This window comes from Podarcis pityusensis (genome assembly GCF_964106645.2).
Source record: "Podarcis pityusensis genome assembly, chromosome: 5".
Classification (NCBI taxonomy): domain Eukaryota; kingdom Metazoa; phylum Chordata; class Lepidosauria; order Squamata; family Lacertidae; genus Podarcis; species Podarcis pityusensis.
In genome coordinates this window covers 92,619,393-92,639,359 of record NC_138032.1, presented here as the reverse complement: position 1 = coordinate 92,639,359, position 19,967 = coordinate 92,619,393, and the positions used below count along the sequence as shown (strand labels likewise).

At 43.4% G+C, this 19,967-nt stretch overlaps 1 protein-coding gene across 2 annotated transcripts; it reads right to left on the bottom strand.

Annotated features, from left to right (window-relative positions):
- Nucleotides 1–608: 608 nt before the first annotated feature.
- On the bottom strand, nucleotides 609–19,879 carry NUFIP1 (nuclear FMR1 interacting protein 1). Of its 2 annotated transcripts, none has more exons than XM_081005576.1 (10): nucleotides 19,693–19,879; nucleotides 15,922–16,013; nucleotides 14,059–14,163; nucleotides 13,230–13,292; nucleotides 12,749–12,825; nucleotides 9,754–9,846; nucleotides 7,748–7,989; nucleotides 5,916–6,050; nucleotides 5,203–5,438; nucleotides 609–1,770 (listed from the first exon to the last, which is right to left on the bottom strand). In XM_081005576.1, exons 1-10 carry the CDS (start codon nucleotides 19,859–19,861, stop codon nucleotides 1,438–1,440), a joined length of 1,545 nt encoding a protein of 514 aa, XP_080861702.1. In that variant the 5' UTR covers nucleotides 19,862–19,879; the 3' UTR covers nucleotides 609–1,437. The 2 variants fall into 2 exon arrangements, with proteins under 2 accessions (XP_080861702.1, XP_080861703.1); XM_081005577.1 differs by having other exon boundaries at nucleotides 15,922–15,991; nucleotides 19,693–19,878.
- Nucleotides 19,880–19,967: the final 88 nt, after the last annotated feature.

Sequence of the window (19,967 nt, the reverse complement as noted above, 5' to 3'; positions counted from 1 at the left end):
CATTCCCACCTGGACACAAATATGCATATGCCACAAAACATATGTAACTTTTCTACAGATCTTTTCTTTGTGTGTCAGGAGGTCAAATTCATAAGCAGTGTGCTGGGGCCAGAAAATCTTTTTGGCACCCACGAGTATGTGTGAATGAGAAATGCATGTTTGTGGGCTAGTCATTTTATTTCAGCAGATCTTTGGCCTGCTAGTCTTCTTAATTTTTGATCCTCTTGGTTCCTGTAGCACTGCTGACAATGAACCATCTGGATAAAGATTTTAAAGAAATGCAGTGGAAATGTGCACAATTTCTAAGTTTATTCCTGCTACTTTTAGACTAATTTTGCAGTGCAATGGAGAATTACTTCCACTTCTTTTTGAGAGTACACCTTTCTTCCACATTAATTCACATGTCAAAAATAACCCAGCGTTTCTCACTATGCCATCCCAACGCCTCGTAGTGGCTCTACTGTATCATGGACTGCCTTAACCGAAAGGAAAACCAAATTTCCAAATCAAACTAGGACAAATAGAGAGTGAGTCACTGCCATTGCACACAATTTCAATGTATTATTTAAAATCCAATATAAAGTGTCTGCTTTTCCAATACCAAGTGGTCAATTTCCACACCAACAGTTTATTAAGTGTTAATGTATTACATTTGTAGGACAAAAGTGGGAGCGTGGGAAGGAATACAGTACATATTTTTGTAAAAAACATACTTTTAATCCAAGCAACTTGATGCATATTGCTCCACTAATAATTAAAAATATAAAGCTTTTTCAAATTGTACCACATTGCTGGGGACAACCGTAATAAAAATAAAACAATCCAAACTGGTCAGAGGCAGGTAGGGAGATAACGTGTCCTTCAGCCTGCTGCTCAAGACAACAAAACCAGTGTTAAGATTGGATAAATACTTGCAAGGCTAATTTTTAATGTTCCATCTTTCTGATACTTCAGAAATTAAGATACTCTAGGGGCCACATTGGGCACAATAGTGGCAGCCACATTTCATGAGTATCACGTTCATGTATAAAATGGGAGGATGAGATGGGGGCATGTCTAATATTAACATCGAAAGAGCACAGAGGGGAGGAAAGCCAAACCCTCTTCCTGCCTTCCCTTCCCACAATCTGTCTCCATGGCTGTTACACTTTGTGGAGGGAGAAAAGTGCCTGAGACCATAGGGCAACAACAATGAATGTTGCTGTCATGTCTATAATAGAAATCACATGAATATTGATTTAATGCGGTTAATGTCCATTTAAACTCCTCAGGCATAAAAATAAAACCCTCAAGGGGCAAAAATCTACAAGATCAAAATAGTAACAGGATGGATGTCGATGCAGGTTTATATTAGAAGGGCTGATTTAGTTCTGTCAAAATATTTTGAGCTCCTATATAATTTGCTGACTTTCAGAAAGAATCCCAAAATAGGTCTGGTTATGCAGAACTATCAAGTTCGTTTTCTTTACAGTGTATTTCTGTGGTTTCCCAAATCTCCTCATCAACAGCGTAAGTTTGTGCTGTGCAGGATATAGATGCCTCTTTACTTTGACCTACAAGTAATTCATTCTGCTCTGCTAATTTATTGTCAAAACTATGAGAGATGTTAGATTGAGTTTGCCTGCCTTTCGTATCTTGAGAAGTCTGTCCAGTCTCCATGCATGCTCTTGAATCAGTCTGTGAGTAGAGTCCAAAGATATCATTTTGGAGAATATAGCGAATGCACTGCAGAATCACATTCCTTTCATGCCGTATGTCCTTTGCTAATAGCTAGAAGGAGAAAGAGAGAATGAGGCATATTCCTGCAAACATTCTATGCAAACAGAACTGCTTACACAGCGATACAATTATGGAGCAAATGGGTTTCCAATATATATTTGGTTTCTTGTCTCTGCTAAAATCCAGGCAGAAAGATATACCTCAGACATTTTATAAAAACTGGAACTATGGATTAATCACTCTGATCGGATGCCCCCCCCCCCCATTTATTGTGGGACTTGAGACTCAACTATGAAACTGTGATGAACTACAGAAATAATTTGCCTGCTTGCGAAAATATTATAAAACTAATGCCCGTGAAAGGAGAACCATGGAATGACTTTGGAGCTCAAGAACCATCCCAGTAAGATAGCATCCTCCTAAGGAAGTCACCCCCATGAAGAGGGACACGTATTTATTTAAAATATTTATTTGCTTTGCAGCCAATGAAAGGTCCAAACTGAAACTGGGGAATAACTAACGTGGCAAATATTCTCACTTCTGCACCCACTGCAGGCCAGACACTGAAACAGGCCCTATAGCTGGTTTTCCTTAGCCCAAAGCAACACAAGTAAACTTATAAAAATGGATATAATATAACCGCAGAGCTGGATGGGACCACAAGGGTCATCTAGTCAATGCAATGCAGGAATTTTTCCCCAATGCGCTTGAACCCATGACCTTGAGCTTAAGAGTCTTATGCTCTACCAACTGAACCATCTCAGCCATAGAAGGCATCTTTCTATTTTAGGATATGTGAGGGCCCCCCAAACCTTTTGGGCTCAAAGATAAAGGTAAAGGACTCCTGGATGGTTAAATCCAGTCAAAGGCAACTATGGGGTTGTGGCGCTCATCTCGCTTTCAGAGCAAGGGAGCCGGCATTTGTCCACAGACAGCTTTCCGAGTCGTGGCCAGCAAGACTAAACTGCTTCTGGAACAACGGAACACAGTGACTGAAACCAGAGCGCACCGAAACGCTGTTTACCTTCCTGCCACAGCGTTACCTATTTATCTACTTGAACTGGTGTGCTTTCGAACTGCTAGGACAGAGCAACGGGAGCTCACCGTTGGGGATTTGAACCTCCAACCTTCTGACCAGCAAGCCCAAGAAGCTCAGTGGTTTAGACCACAGCGCCACCTGCATCCCACTCAGAGGTACACATGAAAGCTAAGGAAATGTGATGGGCACCATGTAATATGAGGTCTGGTGTAGTCCAGGGGTCAGCAACCTTTTTCAGCTGTGGGCCGGTCCACTGTCCCTCAGAACATGTGGTGGGCTGGACTATATTTTGGAAAAGAAAAAAAAAAAAAAGAACAAATTCCTATGCCCCACAAATAACCCAGAGATGCATTTTAAATAAAAGCACATGTTCTAATTATGTAAAAACACCAGGCAGGCCCCACAAATAACCTAGAGATGCATTTTAAATAAAAGGACACATTCTACTCATGTAAAAACACACTGATTCCCGGACCGTCCGCGGGCCGGACTGAGAAGGCCTTTGGGCCGCATCCAGCCCCCGGGCGTTAGGGTGCCTACCCTGATGTAGTGGTTAGTGCTGGATTATGACCGGGGAGACCAGAATTCTAATCCCCACCCAGCCATGAAGCTCACTGGGTGCCCTTGGGTCAGTCACCATCTCTTAGCCTAATCTACCTTGCCATTGTGAGGTTGTTGTGAGAATAAATCAGGGAATTGGATAACCATGTGCACCCTTTGAGCTTCTTGGAGGAAAAGGTGAAATATAGACGCAATAAATACATAGAATAAAAACTGCCAATGCTCAAAATACGCCCCCCCCCTGCAACAAACCAATAAAAACACTGCGAAGAAACCAAAGAAAAACACTGAGCAGAAAAAACACTGAGAAGGCAACCCTCCTTGCAGAAAAAGAGGTGTGGTGCTCAAGCATTGGACACAGGGTGTACAGAAAAGGAGAGAGATGCTTTCAGCTTCAGTGTTTTCTTTTTTGGTTTAGCCTGCTTAACTAGTATATAACTTTTTATTATTGAAGCCAACTGCTGAACCTTCCTGAAATACAGAAACCAGTATTCAGATAATACCACAATGATATAATTGGGTTCTTGCAGGCCTTAAAACTCTGTGGGAGCGTGATATAGGCATTGATACGAATGAAATTAATGGAAAAACTTACGTCTTCTATCTAAACCATACAAACTGGTGTTTACCTATGTGAAGATATTACACAAGCAACACTGCACACCAGTACAATTATCTCACATGACTTCAGGGTTGGCATTTGATTGCTGGCACAGATTTGGTGCCAGGGTGACATACATCCATTTATGGCGGGAGTGTCCATTTGTTCAAAAATTTTGGACCAAGGTATATTAGGAGATGGCTAGGATTATTGAGACTGCTATTCAGATGATGCTGCGATTATGATTTACAATTTCCTTTTAGGTACGATAATACCTGGAATCTGGAGCACTGAGGAAATAACACATAACCCAGAACATTCCTACACCAGGAATTTATCCCTGATGTTACTGCAAATAATTTGCAAAGTTCTTTGCCTGTAACAATGAATGAAATGTGGACCTCATAACTGATTTAGAAAAAAAAAATACTCTATTGATCTCATTCAACTGTTAATAGTAATTGAGTGCTATAATGTGACAAAACAAATATTCTTTGATATACATCCCCTAATTGTACCTTTTTTTGTATAAGTCAATAAAATCTTAAATTAAAAGAACATAATTTCACAATGAAAGAACATTCACCAACTACTATTGAATATGACAGTTACCAACTCAGACCTTTGTTTACTCTCGTGTAACAAGTGGAGATGGCTTTGGTCAGCTAATGCTTAACTGAAGGGGATAAACTGTGTGGCCAGAATTAGTACGGAACTCACTATGGACACATGGTTGCAACTGACAGAGAACACAATGGGAAGAAATATACCCATGTCCTCACATTCAAGGAGCCTACAAATGATGAATCTATGCTTAAAGCAGTAAATATTTTAACAAACTGATGTTTTTTAGTTATTTGTCTTTAAAGGGTTACAGGACTCTTTGTTTTTGACGCAATAGACTAACCCAGTGACCTGTCTGCTTCTTCCTCCAGTATTAATTCAATTGTCTTATTCCATCTCTTAGATAGCCTAACTGCACTTCTCATTTAATGGCAAGCCAATTTTTTCTCACATATTAAGTTTAGATGGATTTAGGATATGATGGATAGAAGGTATTGGGAAGCTTGTTTGGCATTGCCAGCAGAAGAGAAGATCTCCATGCATATCTTTTTCACTGTTTTGGAACAAACACAACAGGTGATCAAGCAGCACTTTATTTTGCCTTGTCTAAGCCTGCAGTACCTGACAAGGCTACCTAACCTCTTGCAAGCACCAGCCTACAATCATGAACCCACAATATTCTATTTACTAAGCAGAAAATACTGGAAGGGCAGTTTACCATTTCCAGCAGAGTTGGATGACGGCGTGGTAATTCAGAAAGTGATTTCCTCTGTCTGTTCAGACTCCTGGAATGTACTGCATGTGAATCCGGCCTCCCCGGTGCTGCGTCTACATAATTAGCGGTTTCTTTATGGCCTGCGTCTTTAAAGCTCTGGGAGATGCTTGGAGGTGGAGGGACACTTCTGAGAGATGTCTTGTTTTCATGAAACACTTTTGCTGCGGTCTTGATTGGTTCTATTTTTAAAAAAGAACAAGCGGTAAAATAAGTAGTGCTGAAAGAATTGATTGGGTCAGGCAACTGATTACTGCACAAGACAGATTCAAACTGAAATTACGTAAGAAATGATATGGAATGTTAAGAGCACTGTGCACAAATAGTATGTCTGTATCGCTTAAACCACAGCACAATTATGATTTAGAAAAGGGTTTCCCAAACTTGGGTCTCCAGCTGCTTTTGGAATACAACCCCCATAATCCTCGACCACTGGTCCTGCTAGCTAGGGATGATGGGAGTTGTGGTCCAAAATCAGCTGGAGACCCAAGTTTGGGAAACCCTGATTTAGAGCATTAATGCAATAGCCTCCGTTCATTTAGTCACCTACCAGCCCTATAAATAGCAGGGCATCACTAACGAGCCACATATTCCATAACTGCACCTTTACTGCTAACTGTATATACATAGTTCAGCTTATCTTAAATTAAACAGCTTACCCTCTTGTTCACTCTCACTTTCCGACATGCTGCCATAGTTGGCCACTAGTGAGCTCAGAGCTGAGGTCACTTGCTTTGGAACAACAGTCATCGCCAAAGCTGCATTTTTCTCAGTGCACCCCTCTTTGTCTGAATCTGGAAGGAGGCAGAAAAATCGCATCATTATCTGTCAGCAGGGCCTACAGCCAGCTCCAGGCTTCACCGAACTGACCCTCTGTGCCCTGTATAGCTACTCCCTCACATCCACCACAGAAACTTTCTGCCCTATTCACAGATGTGTACCCATCCACACTGCAACAATAAAGGGTTCTGAAAAACTTGATACAGCCAATTCTAAATTAAACATGCAAATTAAAGACATTTATTCAATGCAAGCAGATGACCGACTGTAATGCTCTGCATAGTTTTGGCTGCAGATGTTTTCAGTAGTGCTGGGGATGAGAAAAAATGTGTGCTGTCAGCACCTCATATATACCTAGTTTTTTCCAGCCATAAATCACACTCTGATAAAAGAGTATTCTGATAAAGAGTACCTAAATGGTAAAATACTCCTCTTCTTCAATTGTGAGACAAAAATATTTGAACAATTACACAGCACCAAAAGAGATTCCTTTTACCCTCGTGGTTGGTGTCTGTGTAAACAGATGAAAAGCTCTCTGGAAGTGGCATCCGCTAGAGAACTTGGAGTACCGTATTTTGCGCACTGGCCCATAGGGCGCACCTAGGTTTTTTGGGGGGGGGAATAAAGGGGAAAAAATATTTCCCCCCCAGGCGCGGGGCTGGGGCGGGGGAAGCCCGAGCTTCCTCCGACCCCAGCCCCCAGAACAGGCTGCTATCCGCAAGCCTTGGGAGCCCGGCGGGAAGTCGCGCCAGGCTCCCAAGGCTTGCGGATAGCTTCCTGAAGCCTGGAGAGCGAGAGGGGTCGGTGCGCACCGACTCCTCTCGCTCTCCAGGCTTCAGCGAAAGCCTGCATTCGCCCCATAGGACGCACACACATTTCCCTTTCATTTTTGGAGGGGGAAAAGTGCGTCCTATAGGGCGAAAAATATGGTATTTACCTGAAGGAAGACTTATCAGAATGGGCCATGGCCCCAAATACTTCAGCTTTAAGCTCAGTACTGGAGACAGAAAAGCCAACAAGAAAAGTGGTTTGCAATGAGCAACCAGACGCAAATATGAGGCCCCAATCCGGCCCATGAAGCCACCTCTAGTGGTCTCTGCCAAAGTTAGGCCTTTTCTGCATCCAGAGTCAGAGATGAACCAGTCTACCCTCCTTTATGGGCCTGCATGGCACCCTCTTCTTCCTGTGTGCTTTAGAGGAGCAGATAAAACAGAACTTACTAAAAACCTCTTCAGGATCCTCCTGGCTAGTGGCCAGGGAACTGGCAAGTTGAAAGAGGCTAATATCAAGCCTAAAAACTTCACAAGTGGTGGCAACTGCTCCAGAATCCTGCTCGGAGCAGTTTTGGGGAACCAGTGGATTGGGTAAACCCACTGAGTGCAGTTATTGCAAAAAAGGGGGTATGTAAATAAACCTTATTTATCTCTCCATGATCATCAGTAGCACCAGGGCCAACTCACTAATTTGACCAATTCCAACCCTGAGGAGGGCAGTAGGGGCCTTATGCTGGCTGAGGGAAACTGGGCTTGACTTCTGTTTAGCGAAGTCCCTCAACAAAAACAAGTTATTCACTTGGCAGGTTTGGGGGGGGGGGGCGTGGAGTCACTTCTCCACAACCCTCTCACCTACATTTGTCTAAGGGCAGTTCTCTTACTGCTTTCTGTTGAACATTTAATTGCCTGAAGAAATAAAACTCAGGGAAATGCCTCACCAGGATCGTTTCTGGCCAGAATGCTCAAGGGATCTACATCTCTCATAGAGGCATCTGCTTCTCCAGAAAGCTCTTTTCCAATTTCCTTCTCAGTTCCATGGTTATTTGGACCAGTCACAGCTGCAGCGGGAGCCTTCAAGGGATGATTAGATTTGTTCCAGCAGCCATTTGTCTGCCTTCTTTCTTTTCCTCGTTGCCGAGAAGCCACAGCTTGAGGAGGTTTCCACATTCCTTTCATCTTGCTGGAAGAGAAAAATGCATAAATGTTTGTTCCAGGTCATTTCCTGTCTCAGCCATGACACAGATGCTGCTCCCCACATATATTCTTATATACGGGTGATTCCCATATCATTCATTTATACCTCAGCATTACCTAGGTATCAAAAGTTTGGGAAACAATGTGTTGGGTATTGAGAGAATCAGGATAGCTTTCCCCCAGTCTTGTTTACAATCTGGACCAAGTGCCTTGCTGTTATAGAAGTGTAGAGTTGGAAAGGATTTCAAAACTCATACAGCAGGAATCACAACTAAAGAATCCCTCACAGACAACAATCCATCCTGTGTAAAAAACCTCCAAGGAAGGAAAGGCCAACAGCTTCAGAGGAAATCCGTTCCACTGTCAAACAGCTCTTACTGTCAGAAGATTCTTCCTAAAATTTAGGCAAATCTCCTTTTCTTACTTATTTAATTTGTGCACCACCCTTCATCCATGGATCTCTTTCTTGTAATTTGGATCCATTGCTTCAGTTCCCACTCTCTAGAGCAGGGGTCAGCAACCTTTTTCAGCTGTGGGCCAGTCCACTGTCCCTCAGACCTTGTGGGGGGGGGCCGGACTATATCTTGAAAAAGAAAAAATGAACGAATTTCTATGCCCCACAAATAACCCAGAGATGCATTTTAAATAAAAGTGCACATTCTACTCATGTAAAAACACGTTGATTCCTGGACCGTCCGTGGGCCGGATTTAGAAGGCGATTGGGCCGGATCCAGCCCCGGGGCCTTAGTTTGCCTACCCATGCTCTAGAGCAGCAGAAAACAAGCTTGCTCCATCTTCCATGGGATGTCCCTTCAGGTATTTGAAGATGGCTACCATACTGGGGACGCGGATGGCGCTGTGGGTTAAACCACAGAGCGTAGGACTTGCCGATCAGAAGGTCGGCGGTTTGAATCCCCGCGACGGGGTGAGCTCCCGTTGCTCGGTCCCTGCTTCTGCCAACCTAGCAATTCAAAAGCACGTCAAAGTGCAAGTAGATAAATAGGTACCACTCCAGTGGGAAGGTAAACGGTGTTTCCATGCGCTGCTCTGGTTCGCCAGAAGCGGCTTAGTCATGCTGGCCACATGACCTGGAAGCTGTACGCCGGCTCCCTCGGCCAGTAAAGCGAGATGAGCGCAGCAACCCCAGAGTCGGCCATGACTGGACCTAATGTTCAGGGGTCACCTTTACCTTTACCATACTGTCAGAGAGGTTGTAGAATGAAAATTGAAATGGATGTCAGAAGGGCTGAGCAAGTGACTGGAACGTGAAGGTTGTATTTGCAGAAGAACCATGGGAGAAGGATGGAGGGACAATCATGTGGGAGCTGCTACTAACAACTGCCAAGGAACGAGGAGGGAAGGAAAGATAAGCTTGTGATAAAATCAGTAGAAGCCTAATTTTATAGGTCTGCTGGTATAAACTTAGCAATTGCACAAATGCCGGTGGCGATGGCTAATCCCACACTTAGGCAAGCTTGGTCACTGCACACATCTAGACCAGAGATTGAATTGAAAGTGCTCAATATAATTAGATATGTACCAGGCTGGGACTGGACTAATTCCTGGGTGCAGACTTTCTGGAAATCTCATCTACACTGTTCTGAACATATTAGAGAAAATGAATTAATCTTTAATAAATGATAAGGAAAGAGAAATAGTCCATCTTTGATGGTACCAACAACATATAGATATATATCTATAGCTATATATAGATACACACACACACACACACACACACACACACACTTACCCAAATTGAAGTGTTTTCAGTATTCCTCCTCTTTGCTCCTTTTCCACCTCCATTGCTTTCTTCTTTTCAATATTTGCCAAAGTAGGAAAATTTCTAGAGCAATGTACATATGAAGTCTTATTAATACATCTATGGCACTGAAGTGTTTTGCAAGCCTTAATTGCAACATTCCTAGCAAGAATTGGGGGCTGGGAAGATCCAGTGCTTTCAACACTGTGGGCTGGCAGGCAAATCACTTGTCTTCCATGGCTAAAGGCTGGTGTGTTCCTAGCCTAGGCCATCACCTAGGGAGCGGAAGAATGGGAGTGCGACTCCTGGCCCTGACATCTGTAAGAGCCCAGCACACAACAGATATGCTATTACTGCTATTACTATTACTGCCACAGACACCCCTTTCTCCTCCCTGGAGAAAGCTGGGGCTGGCTAGCTGCTGTTTTCAACTGTTGTAGGGCCAGGGTTGTCTCCCTGCCTGTGGCCAGAGCATGGTTTTGTAGCACCTGCATCATAAGTTGTTCTGCGGTTGTTGTTTTACATATAATTTTACTGCAATTCTTTTTACAATAAATACAATGGCTTTCCTTGTCTCAACCCGTTGTAGAAAACCACATGCATCACATGCGATACAGCAAATATTTCTCAGTATAACTGCTGGTCCATTCACTTGCACACCTTAATTTGGTTGTCAGTATCCATCTATCTCGAAAGACGAAGGAGTGTGCCTCAAAGTAATAATAATAAAAATAATTTTATTATTTATACCCCGCTGGCTAAAAAGGGAAAGTCAAAGTGCTGGAGAATCACAGCACCTGCTCTGCCTGCAGAGACCTGTAACATATGAAAGATATACAGGAATACCAAATTTTTATGACACTATCTTCTGTTGTTAGCCTCCTAGTTATATGCCTATGGTACACTATATTTCACAGTCCTGTATGGAGTAGCCCACCCTTCCTTTCCTGTGCTTAGTCACAAACTATTGCTAGCATCCTTGAAGCTAATTTTCTTCTGGAATAATTTGTTTAGGATCCACAACAGACAGCAATATTCTGGTACAATCCCTTGCTTCTGAAATAATTCCATGCAAATCCAGCCAGAATTAATGCACACCAGGACACCATAAATCGGAAAAAAGTTTCCCTTGCCCTATACTCCCTTTAGCATTTTTGCGGCATTTCATCATTATGTAGTACCTTTTCAACAGGGTATGTGCCACCTGTGTGCTGATTTCCGCACTAATTTTCTGACCCTAAACTGATATAGTATGGATAGGTTGCTTCTGCATAGCTTATCATCTGGCTTGTTGGGTTTCTGAACCCAAGAGTTTTCCCCAAACTATTTTTCACTCTAGTGTATCTCCATAGAAATCTGACTGCAATAATGAGTAATGGAAGAGGTTGCTCCCTTTGCTCTCCAAGACTGGATGCAGGAGTTATGCTAGTAAGGGATCTTAGTGACCCATTCACACATTTCTAGCTGCCTTTGCGACCTGAAGTTATAACAGCCAATTCAGTTGGTGCTCCCTACATTTTTCTGGTTATCAGAGCTACACTGATTGGTTGCCTCTTAGTTAAGAGCCTATAGAGTTCTCAAAACTCCTAACCTGAAAACTATTCATGATGTGTGAATTGTGGGGAACTTGGCAATAAAGATGGCGTTGTTTTAATACCCGAAGAGTTTTCACAAAAAACGAGCACGCAAGCCACTTTACTAGCAAGTTTTTGCGTGGCAGAAATGGAATAGCTCTCACTGTGGGTTCACCAGGTAGGATCTCCATTGATGCCCTTGATACATTCAGATTCCCAAGAACACTAAAAAAAAAGCACTACTTTTAATACTGATCACATTTGGCTACTGCCTCACCTTCAAGTCATTTTATTTGTCTCTCTCTGTGACAACCAGGCATTTCAATAACCGTTCCCTTTCATGTGGGAGCTGTTTTCCCCCCACATGCACGCCCATGCAGTTCCTCCCTCAATTAATTAGTTAATATTTAAATATTTTATTTCCTTTGGGAAATTATCCTCTGATCAAATAAATAGAGGTAACAAACAGCTTACTCCCAGCCTTGCTCCTACAATTTTTAATTTATTATTCTACATCACTTTGGGATAATAATAATAATAATAATAATAATAATAATAAATTTTATTTATACCCTGCCCTCCCCAGCCAAGACCGGGCTCAGGGCGGCTAACAACCAATAATAAAAACAAGTTGATTAAAATACAATTTAAAAGATTAAGATACAACATTAAAACATTAGGGTGCAATCTCTTCATAGGAGGAGAAAGGAAAAAGAAAGAGGGGGAGGGAATCAAACTGATTCTAAGCCAAAGGCCAGGGGGAACAACTCTGTCTTATAGGCCCTGCGGAAAGAAATCAGATCCCGCAGGGCCCTGGTCTCATGAGACAGAGCGTTCCACCAGGCCGGAGCCAGTGTTGAAAAGGCCCTGGCTCTGGTTGAAGCCAACCTAACTTCCTTAGGGCCCGGGACCTCTAGGGTGTTGCTATATATGGACCTTAAGGTCCTCCATGGGGCATACCAGGATCTGTGCTATGAAATAAAATATATAGAGAGCTTGAGTCAGTCCTACTGTAAACATAGCAAATGTGTGTGGAGGGATTCACATGGGTTATAAGAGAACCCCTTGAGGAAGTCAAGAAATTTGGGAAAGGTAGACAGCAATACAGGAGTGGGCACAGGCCTCCCATTCCTAACCTCGAAAGGTGCCTGCACAACCAAGCCAAGAGAGGAAGGAACACAGCTCTGTTATGCCTTGCAGAGCTTTCTCCACATACTAAATGTTATAGCTCACTATCAAATGGATGGAGTCAATAATACGTTCTAAACTAAGATGGAAGAACAGAGCAGTGCTCAGCAGCAGCCATGACAAAGAAGGTGAAAGGGAGGAATAAGAGAAAGTTGTAAGATTTTTTTTGGAGGGGAATCATTTTCAGTCTCATCTGGAGCCACACAAATTAAACATCTACTCACTTTCTTCTATCCTCCCTCCATTTAGCAATTTCATCCGGAGTATCTAACTTGATTTGTTTGGCACCAGGCGAATGCATCTGCGGAGGGGGAAGGGGGGGAAAACATTGTGAATTACGGGTGTTTATAGTCTTTTAAAAACTATGTTTTTAGTGAAAGACTAAACAGAAAAAAGGGGACGAACAGTGACGAAAATAAACCCAAATTCAAACCCAAATTCAGCACAACCCCTGAAAAACAGCATTACTAAGAACAAACAAGACCAACCAGCTGATCCAAGGGCTAAACAGAGTGAAAATTGTAGATGGGAGGATCATTGCAATTGGCATAAAGGGCCTGCTCCTCACCACAACTGTCTAATTTAACAAAGCAGCATTGATTTTATAGTTCAAAATGGAAAAGAATAGTTTCCTTTTCCTTGCAGTTCAACAATTCTACAATTCATTTAAAATCAGATTTCAAGCTGAACTAGGGAAATACCTACATTTTTCCAGTGAATCTGAACCAATTTTTCATGTGCACTAAAAGTGCAGCCATCTTCTGTACACTGAAAGAAAGAAAAGTAGCAACCACTTTTAGAACTGGGTTGTGTTTGCATGCCTAATTAGCAAAGGGATCAACAATAATGACAAGCTGCAGTTGCAGCTGAACCTGCTGCTTTTTGTTCTCTTCTCCGTTTTATTTTTCCCCCTCTACCTTTACCTTATCTGCTTCCTTAGCTGTTGATGCCACTGGCCAATTGCTTCTTATTTCACCATGAGCCTTTATTGCCCCTGCGAGGGACACAGCTGCTTTACCCTAGACCTGATTAAGGCTATGCAACACAGAGGAAGACATTTATTCTGAGTTCTGACTAATTTAGGATAAACTGAACCCTAGTGTTCCCTCTAGATTTTCAAATGATACCTTGCAACCATATAACTAGCAACTGAGTATGAGAATAATTTTAGTATATTTCAGAGAAACCTGAAAGTTCCTTCTACCTTTAAACCCTTTCAGGAACACAGACAGCAGCTTTACATTGAGCCAGGCCACTGACTAGTTTAGCATTGTCTTCACTTTCCACAGTTACAGACAGGGGGATTCCCAGCCCTATACAATTTGAATGATTTACACCTAGGAAATTTTGACATTGCATGCAGTTGAATGAAACAATCCTAGCTGCATGAGACAATCCATGTCAGCATTCCATGATCCCATGACAGCATAACTGAAGAAGCGCTAAGCTAGGTAACTAACGAACTCAAGAAATCATGGTATTAATTAATTGCCAACCAAAAGAGAGAAAAATCTACCCAACTATTAAAACATACCTGCCTGTGCTGAGAGACATGTTCTTCATATTTCTCCTTGTTTTTAAAGCCACGATCACATGTATCACAATAATGAGTATAAACGGGTTCTTTTCGCTTCCTATTCTGCAAACAGAGCAGGGAAACATTAACTGTAATCACTTACAATTATATTTATCCTGACCAACACAGTAATTGTCAGGAGCCATTCCACTTATGCAAAATATTGTATCAGATACAGGTGCTAAATCTGCCAGATCCAATTGCTAGCCAGTCAATTTGCAGAGCCTACCTAAAAACTGCATTTAATCTCACAGACACAGGCACTGCATTCAGACATGACAATAAATCATGGCTTATCATTGGAGGAACTAGAGCTGTGTGTCTTCAACATTTTGCTGACAACATGCTCCAAAACTCTGGATGACCCCCACTCAATGTTTTCATGTAGATGTTAAGCATTGTGGGGGATAAGACTGAACCACAAGGAACCCCACATTGAAAGGCCCATGGGGCTGAACAACATGACCCAAACATTACCCTCTGGAAATGATCGTCCAAGTAGGACTGGAACCACTGCAGAACAATGCTTACAATTGGGATGAAGTATTGTGTTTCACAGTATTTTATAGCTAAAAAGAATGACGGTGACGTGACTGAAAGAATGGAGCATTAAATGTCCCAGATTCAAATTTCAGGTTAGCTGTGGACTGAATAGTACTGACTTGTGTTCTATGTGGCAAGCAAGTTTGCCACATATACCACTAGGGTCCGCAGCAGGACATACACAAACATGCAGTGGATGTTTACTGTGGAGCTTGTTGATATTATTTAAATTTTTAAAAAGCTCAGCTTACATTTTCCATTTGAATTTTCTGTTCTGCATTTATAATGGAACTATTTTATCTATTTATCAATGTGATTTTTAAAACAGAATTAGAATTGCTTTTTATATATGGAAGTTTTTAATTGTTTTCACAGTTGTTTATGGTTGTAACTTTGTGCTGTTTTATACTTCTATAATTTGTTTTATAATTTAGTTTTCACTTCCATTTTTTATTGCAATCTCCTTATTGTTATGCCAAAGGAAGAGAAGGGATGGAAGGTCCCAAGGTTTGATACAACTAGTTCCTCTAATAAGCCATGATTTATTCTCATGTCTGAATACATCTAACTTCTCTTTTCTATGCTCTGGTAACCTCTAGGTTAGAATATGACGACATGTTAAATGAGGGGCTGCCTCTGAAGACGGTTTGGAAACTTCAGGTGGTGCAGAATTCAGCGGTCAGGTTGCTCACTAGGGCTAGGTGGTCCAAACATGTTAAAACCAATCCTGGCCCAACTACACAGGCTGCCTATTAAGTTTCTGGGCCTCGTTCAAAGTGTTGGTTTTTACCTACAAAGTTTCATATGGCTCAGGACAGCCATAACTCAAAGACCTCCTCTCCTCGTATAAAGTGACCTGCACCACACAATCATCATCTGAAGCCCTTCTTCATGTGGCCCCTCCACAAGAGGTCCAGAGGGTGGCAACACAAGAATAGGCCTTTTCTGGGGTAGCTCCCCATTTATGGAATGCTCCTCCCAGGGAGACTCACCTTGTGCCATCATTACATATCCTCTATGATCAGGCCTCTGGCTGATTAAGCAATCTATAGCCTTTTAAATGTGTTTGTGGGAGCAGGGTTTATAGTTTTTCTTGTTTGCTTCTGTTATTATATTAAGTAATTTGTGTTTTCATTTTGTATTTTTATGCTCTAAGCTGCCCTCTGATCTTCGGATGAAAAGTGCTATATAAACTTAATAAATAATAAATATATGAAATAATAAATATGTCCAAAGGTTGACATCAGAATTTATTAACCCTAATTTACAATTAAATACCTTCTGTCTGCCATTCCTGCCTTGACAGGATCCAGCACGTGGCATTCCAGCTTGTTCCATTTGCCATTCTCTATCAAAATGGAAATTTCTGCCTTTAATTAAAAATCAAAATAGTTACTGATATTTATTTGCATCAACCATTAGGACACTGCAATTTGTGTATGAAGTAAAATTACTTATAAACACAACTAAATAGTTAAAACTGCCAGACTAGGGTCCCATCTGCATTACCCATTTAGAGCAGGATCATACCACTTTAAAAACAATCATGGCTTCCCCCAAAGAATCATGGTGACAATAGTTTGTTAAAGGGGCTGAGAGTTGTTAGGAGACTCCCCATGCCCCTCACAGAGCTACAGTTCTCAGACTGAACAACCCCTCTTCCTAGGGAACTCTTCTATCCCAGGCCATTTGCTGAATGTTATTCTTCTGTTCAAGGGACGCGGGTGGCGCTGTGGGTTAAACCACAGAGCTAGGACTTGCCGATCAGAAGGTCGGCGGTTCGAATCCCTGCGACGGGGTGAGCTCCTGTTGCTCGGTCTCTGCTCCTGCCAACCTAGCAGTTCGAAAGCACGTCAAAGTGCACGTAGATAAATAGATACCACTCCGGCGGGAAGGTAAAGGGTGTTTCCATGTGCTGCTCTGGTTCGCCAGAAGCGGCTTAGTCATGCTGGCCACATGACCCGGAAGCTGTACACCAGCTCCCTCGGCTAATAAAGCAAGATGAGCGCCACAACCCCAGAGTCGGCCATGACTGGACCTAATGGTCAGGGGTCCCTTTACCTTTATTCTTCTGCTACAACCAAGTGATAAAACTAGCAAGCTAATTTGGCATGTTTGCGCTTTATGCTCCAGTGCTAATATATGAAAAGTCTGATCACATGGATCTGAAACCAGGCCCCATAATTACTTCCCACACCAGCATCTGGCACCCCCAGGGAAACATGGGGTCATCACTGGCAAAAACCTTGTGGTATAACAATGTGGTGAATTTCATTTAACTGGAACATGAAGTATGAAGAATTTAAAAAGGCAATGACTGATTAATAAGCATTCAAAAGACATGTGATCATGCATGTGCGCACAGGTAACCAAAAATATAATGAAAAGTGCATAACAGAGCAGGATGCACTTATATGCGCTCCGCTGACATGTGGGGGCCAGGAACTAAACCCCCGCAAAATAGTTGTCAACTGCACAATCAGATTAGAACATGAAAAGCAGCCCTGCTGATTTCGAATTGTTTAAATTGCTGTTTTAACTCCTAACTGTCCAATGCGCTTGGCTTTACTGTGCTTTTTATACGTGGATGCTTATTTAAATGTTTCAGTGAAATGGTTTTATTCTGCATTGGACTGGAGATGGGAAAGTAGATTATTTGGAAGAGGGGCTGTGAGAAGAGGGAGGGAGGGGCAGTAGACATATAATTCTAGGAGCAGTTCCTCCTATATAATGGTGGGGAGGGTCCCAGACCTTTCCAAAGCAGCCTTCCAATGCCCATTACATAAGAATGGAATACTCACAAATGGAACCAAGAAAACTTGAGAATATAGATGTCAAAAAACAACATCAGCAAAGCAACACCCCCAACTCCTCCTCGATTCCCTTCCCACACCAGCCATTCCTGCCAGCCTTTCTCTCTCTCTCTCTCTTTGCTTAAACACACTCCTTCTATTCTTTCAGTTCTTCACTTCTGAAATTAGGGGCGGGGGGTGATGAAGGAAGAAGTGGGGGGGGGGAGGGCAGTGCCTTTTTACATATAAGCTAAACAATCTATAGCTTAGGGCCCCACTCTCTTGGGGGCCCAAAAAAAATTTAAAGGGAAAAAATGGATGTACATTTCCAAAATATAAGATAAAAAACAAATAAAATAAAACCTACATACAGCAACAGTGTTTTGTGTTGCGTCGGCTCCTATGATGTAAGTAATGGGCCCCACTTGCCAGCCTGCTCCCTAAAATACCACTGGTTTGCTCATTTCTATATATAGGGTGCCTACAGAGTCCCATGGACTGCAAGAAGATCAAACCTCTCCATTCTGAAGGAAATCAGCCCTGGGTGCTCACTGGAAGGGCAGATCGTGAAGCTGAGGCTCCAGTACTTTGGCCACCTCATGAGAAGAGAAGACTCCCTGGAAAAGACCCTGATGTTGGGAAAGAGCACAAGGAGAAGGGGACGACAGAGGATGAGATGGTTGGATGGTGTTCTTGAAGCTACCAGCATGAGTTTGACCAAGCTGCGGGAGGCAGTGGAAGACAGGAGTGCCTGGCATGCTCTGGTCCAGGGGGTCACGAAGAGTCGGACATGACTAAACAACAACATGCTGCATGGACTGGTGGCATGGCAACATGTGCAAATGGCTTTAGATATCCATTAGGTCCATAAATTCAACAAAAAAACCAGCGACAATTTGTTGTTGATAAAGCACAGCTGTACATATAAAGGACCCCATTACCTCCAGTAGCTTAGGGCCTCATCAAACCTAATTCTGGCCCTGGGGGAGGGACACACACCAACCCACCCATCTCCTATTTGAAAAGGACGAAATGAATCCGATGAACATTGCAGCTCTATACTAGGGCTTGATGGCAGAAAGTGAGGAGAAATTAAAGAACCTTTTAATTAGGGTGAAAGAGGAGAGCACAACATATAGTTTGAAGCTCAACATCAAAAAAACGAAGATCATGGCCCCTGGTCCCATCACCTCCTGGCAAATAGAAGGGGAAGAAATGGAGGCAGTGAGAGATTTTACTTTCTTGGCCTCCATGATCACTGCAGATGGTGACAACAGTCACGAAATTAAAAGACGCCTGCTTCTTGGAAGGAAAGCAATGACAATCCTAGACAGCATCTTAAAAAGCAGAGACATCACCTTGCCAACAAAGGTCCGTATAGTTAAAGCTATGGTTTTCCCAGCAGTGATGTATGGAAGTGAGAGCTGGACCATAAAGAAGGCTCATTGCCGAAGAATTGATGCTTTTGAATTATGGTGCTGGAGGAGACTCTTGAGAGTCCCATGGACTGCAAGAAGATCAAACCTATCCCTTCTGAAGGAAATCAGCCCTGAGTGCTCACTGGAAGGACAGATCCTCAAGCTGAGGCTCCAATACTTTGGCCACCTCATGAGAAGAGAAGACTCCCTGGAAAAGACCCTGATGTTGGGAAAGATGGAGGGCACAAGGAGAAGGGGACGACAGAGGACGAGATGGTTGGATAGTGTTCTTGAAGCTACTAACATGAGTTTGACCAAACTGCAAGAGGCAGTGGAAGACAGGAGTGCCTGGCGTGGTCTGGTCCATGGGGTCACGAAGAGTCGGACACGACTAAACGACTAAACAACAACAAAATACAGTACAGTGGTACCTCAGGTTAAGTACTTAATTCGTTCCGGAGGTCCGTACTTAACCTGAAGCACCACTTTAGCTAATGGGGCCTCCTGCTTCCGGCGCGCCGCCGGAGCACAATTTCTGTTCTCATCCTGAAGCAAAGTTCTTAACCTGAAGCACTATTTCTGGGTTAGCGGGGTCTGTAACCTGAAGCGTATGTAACCCGAGGTACCACTGTACTCGGGCTCCGTCGCTCCGCAATCCTGGCTGATCCAGAGCTACGCTGCGGAGTTTCCACGAGGCGGGCGGGGAAGCCCTGAGGCCTCGGGCGCCGCGACTAGCAAGGCCCACCCCCGAAGCCAGGCGCAAGAAGGCCCCGAGCGGAGCAAGGCCGTCCCGAGGCGGCGAGTTCCGCACGTGCGAGGCCGGCCGAAGGGCGACGCACCTGGCGGCTGGGACCAAGGAGGAGGCCACGGGCCCGGAGGAGGAGGAGGAGGGGAAGGAAGCCAGTGGCCTTGCGAGGCCCAGTCAGGAAAAGGCGGCGGTGGCGGCGGCGGCGGCACCCGCCACACGGACGCATCCATCGCCTCAGCAACTCCAACGGCGCGCAGCATGGAGGAAGCTGCGCGGCGCACCGGAAATTACGTCCCCTCGCGACCGCGGCCAATAGCCGGCGGGAGGAGGAGGAGGGAGGAAGACCCGCCCACTCTGTCCGCGAGC

Coding starts and splice junctions, on each gene's coding strand:
- NUFIP1 (XM_081005576.1), bottom strand. CDS start 19,861: ATGCTGCGCGCCGTTGGAGTTGCTGAGGCGATGGATGCGTCCGTGTGG. Junction 12,826..13,229: donor TTCAGATTCACTGGAAAAAT/GTAGGTATTTCC, acceptor CCCCCTCCGCAG/ATGCATTCGCCTGGTGCCAA. Junction 7,990..9,753: donor CTGAAAACACTTCAATTTGG/GTAAGTGTGTGT, acceptor TTTCTCTTCCAG/CAAGATGAAAGGAATGTGGA.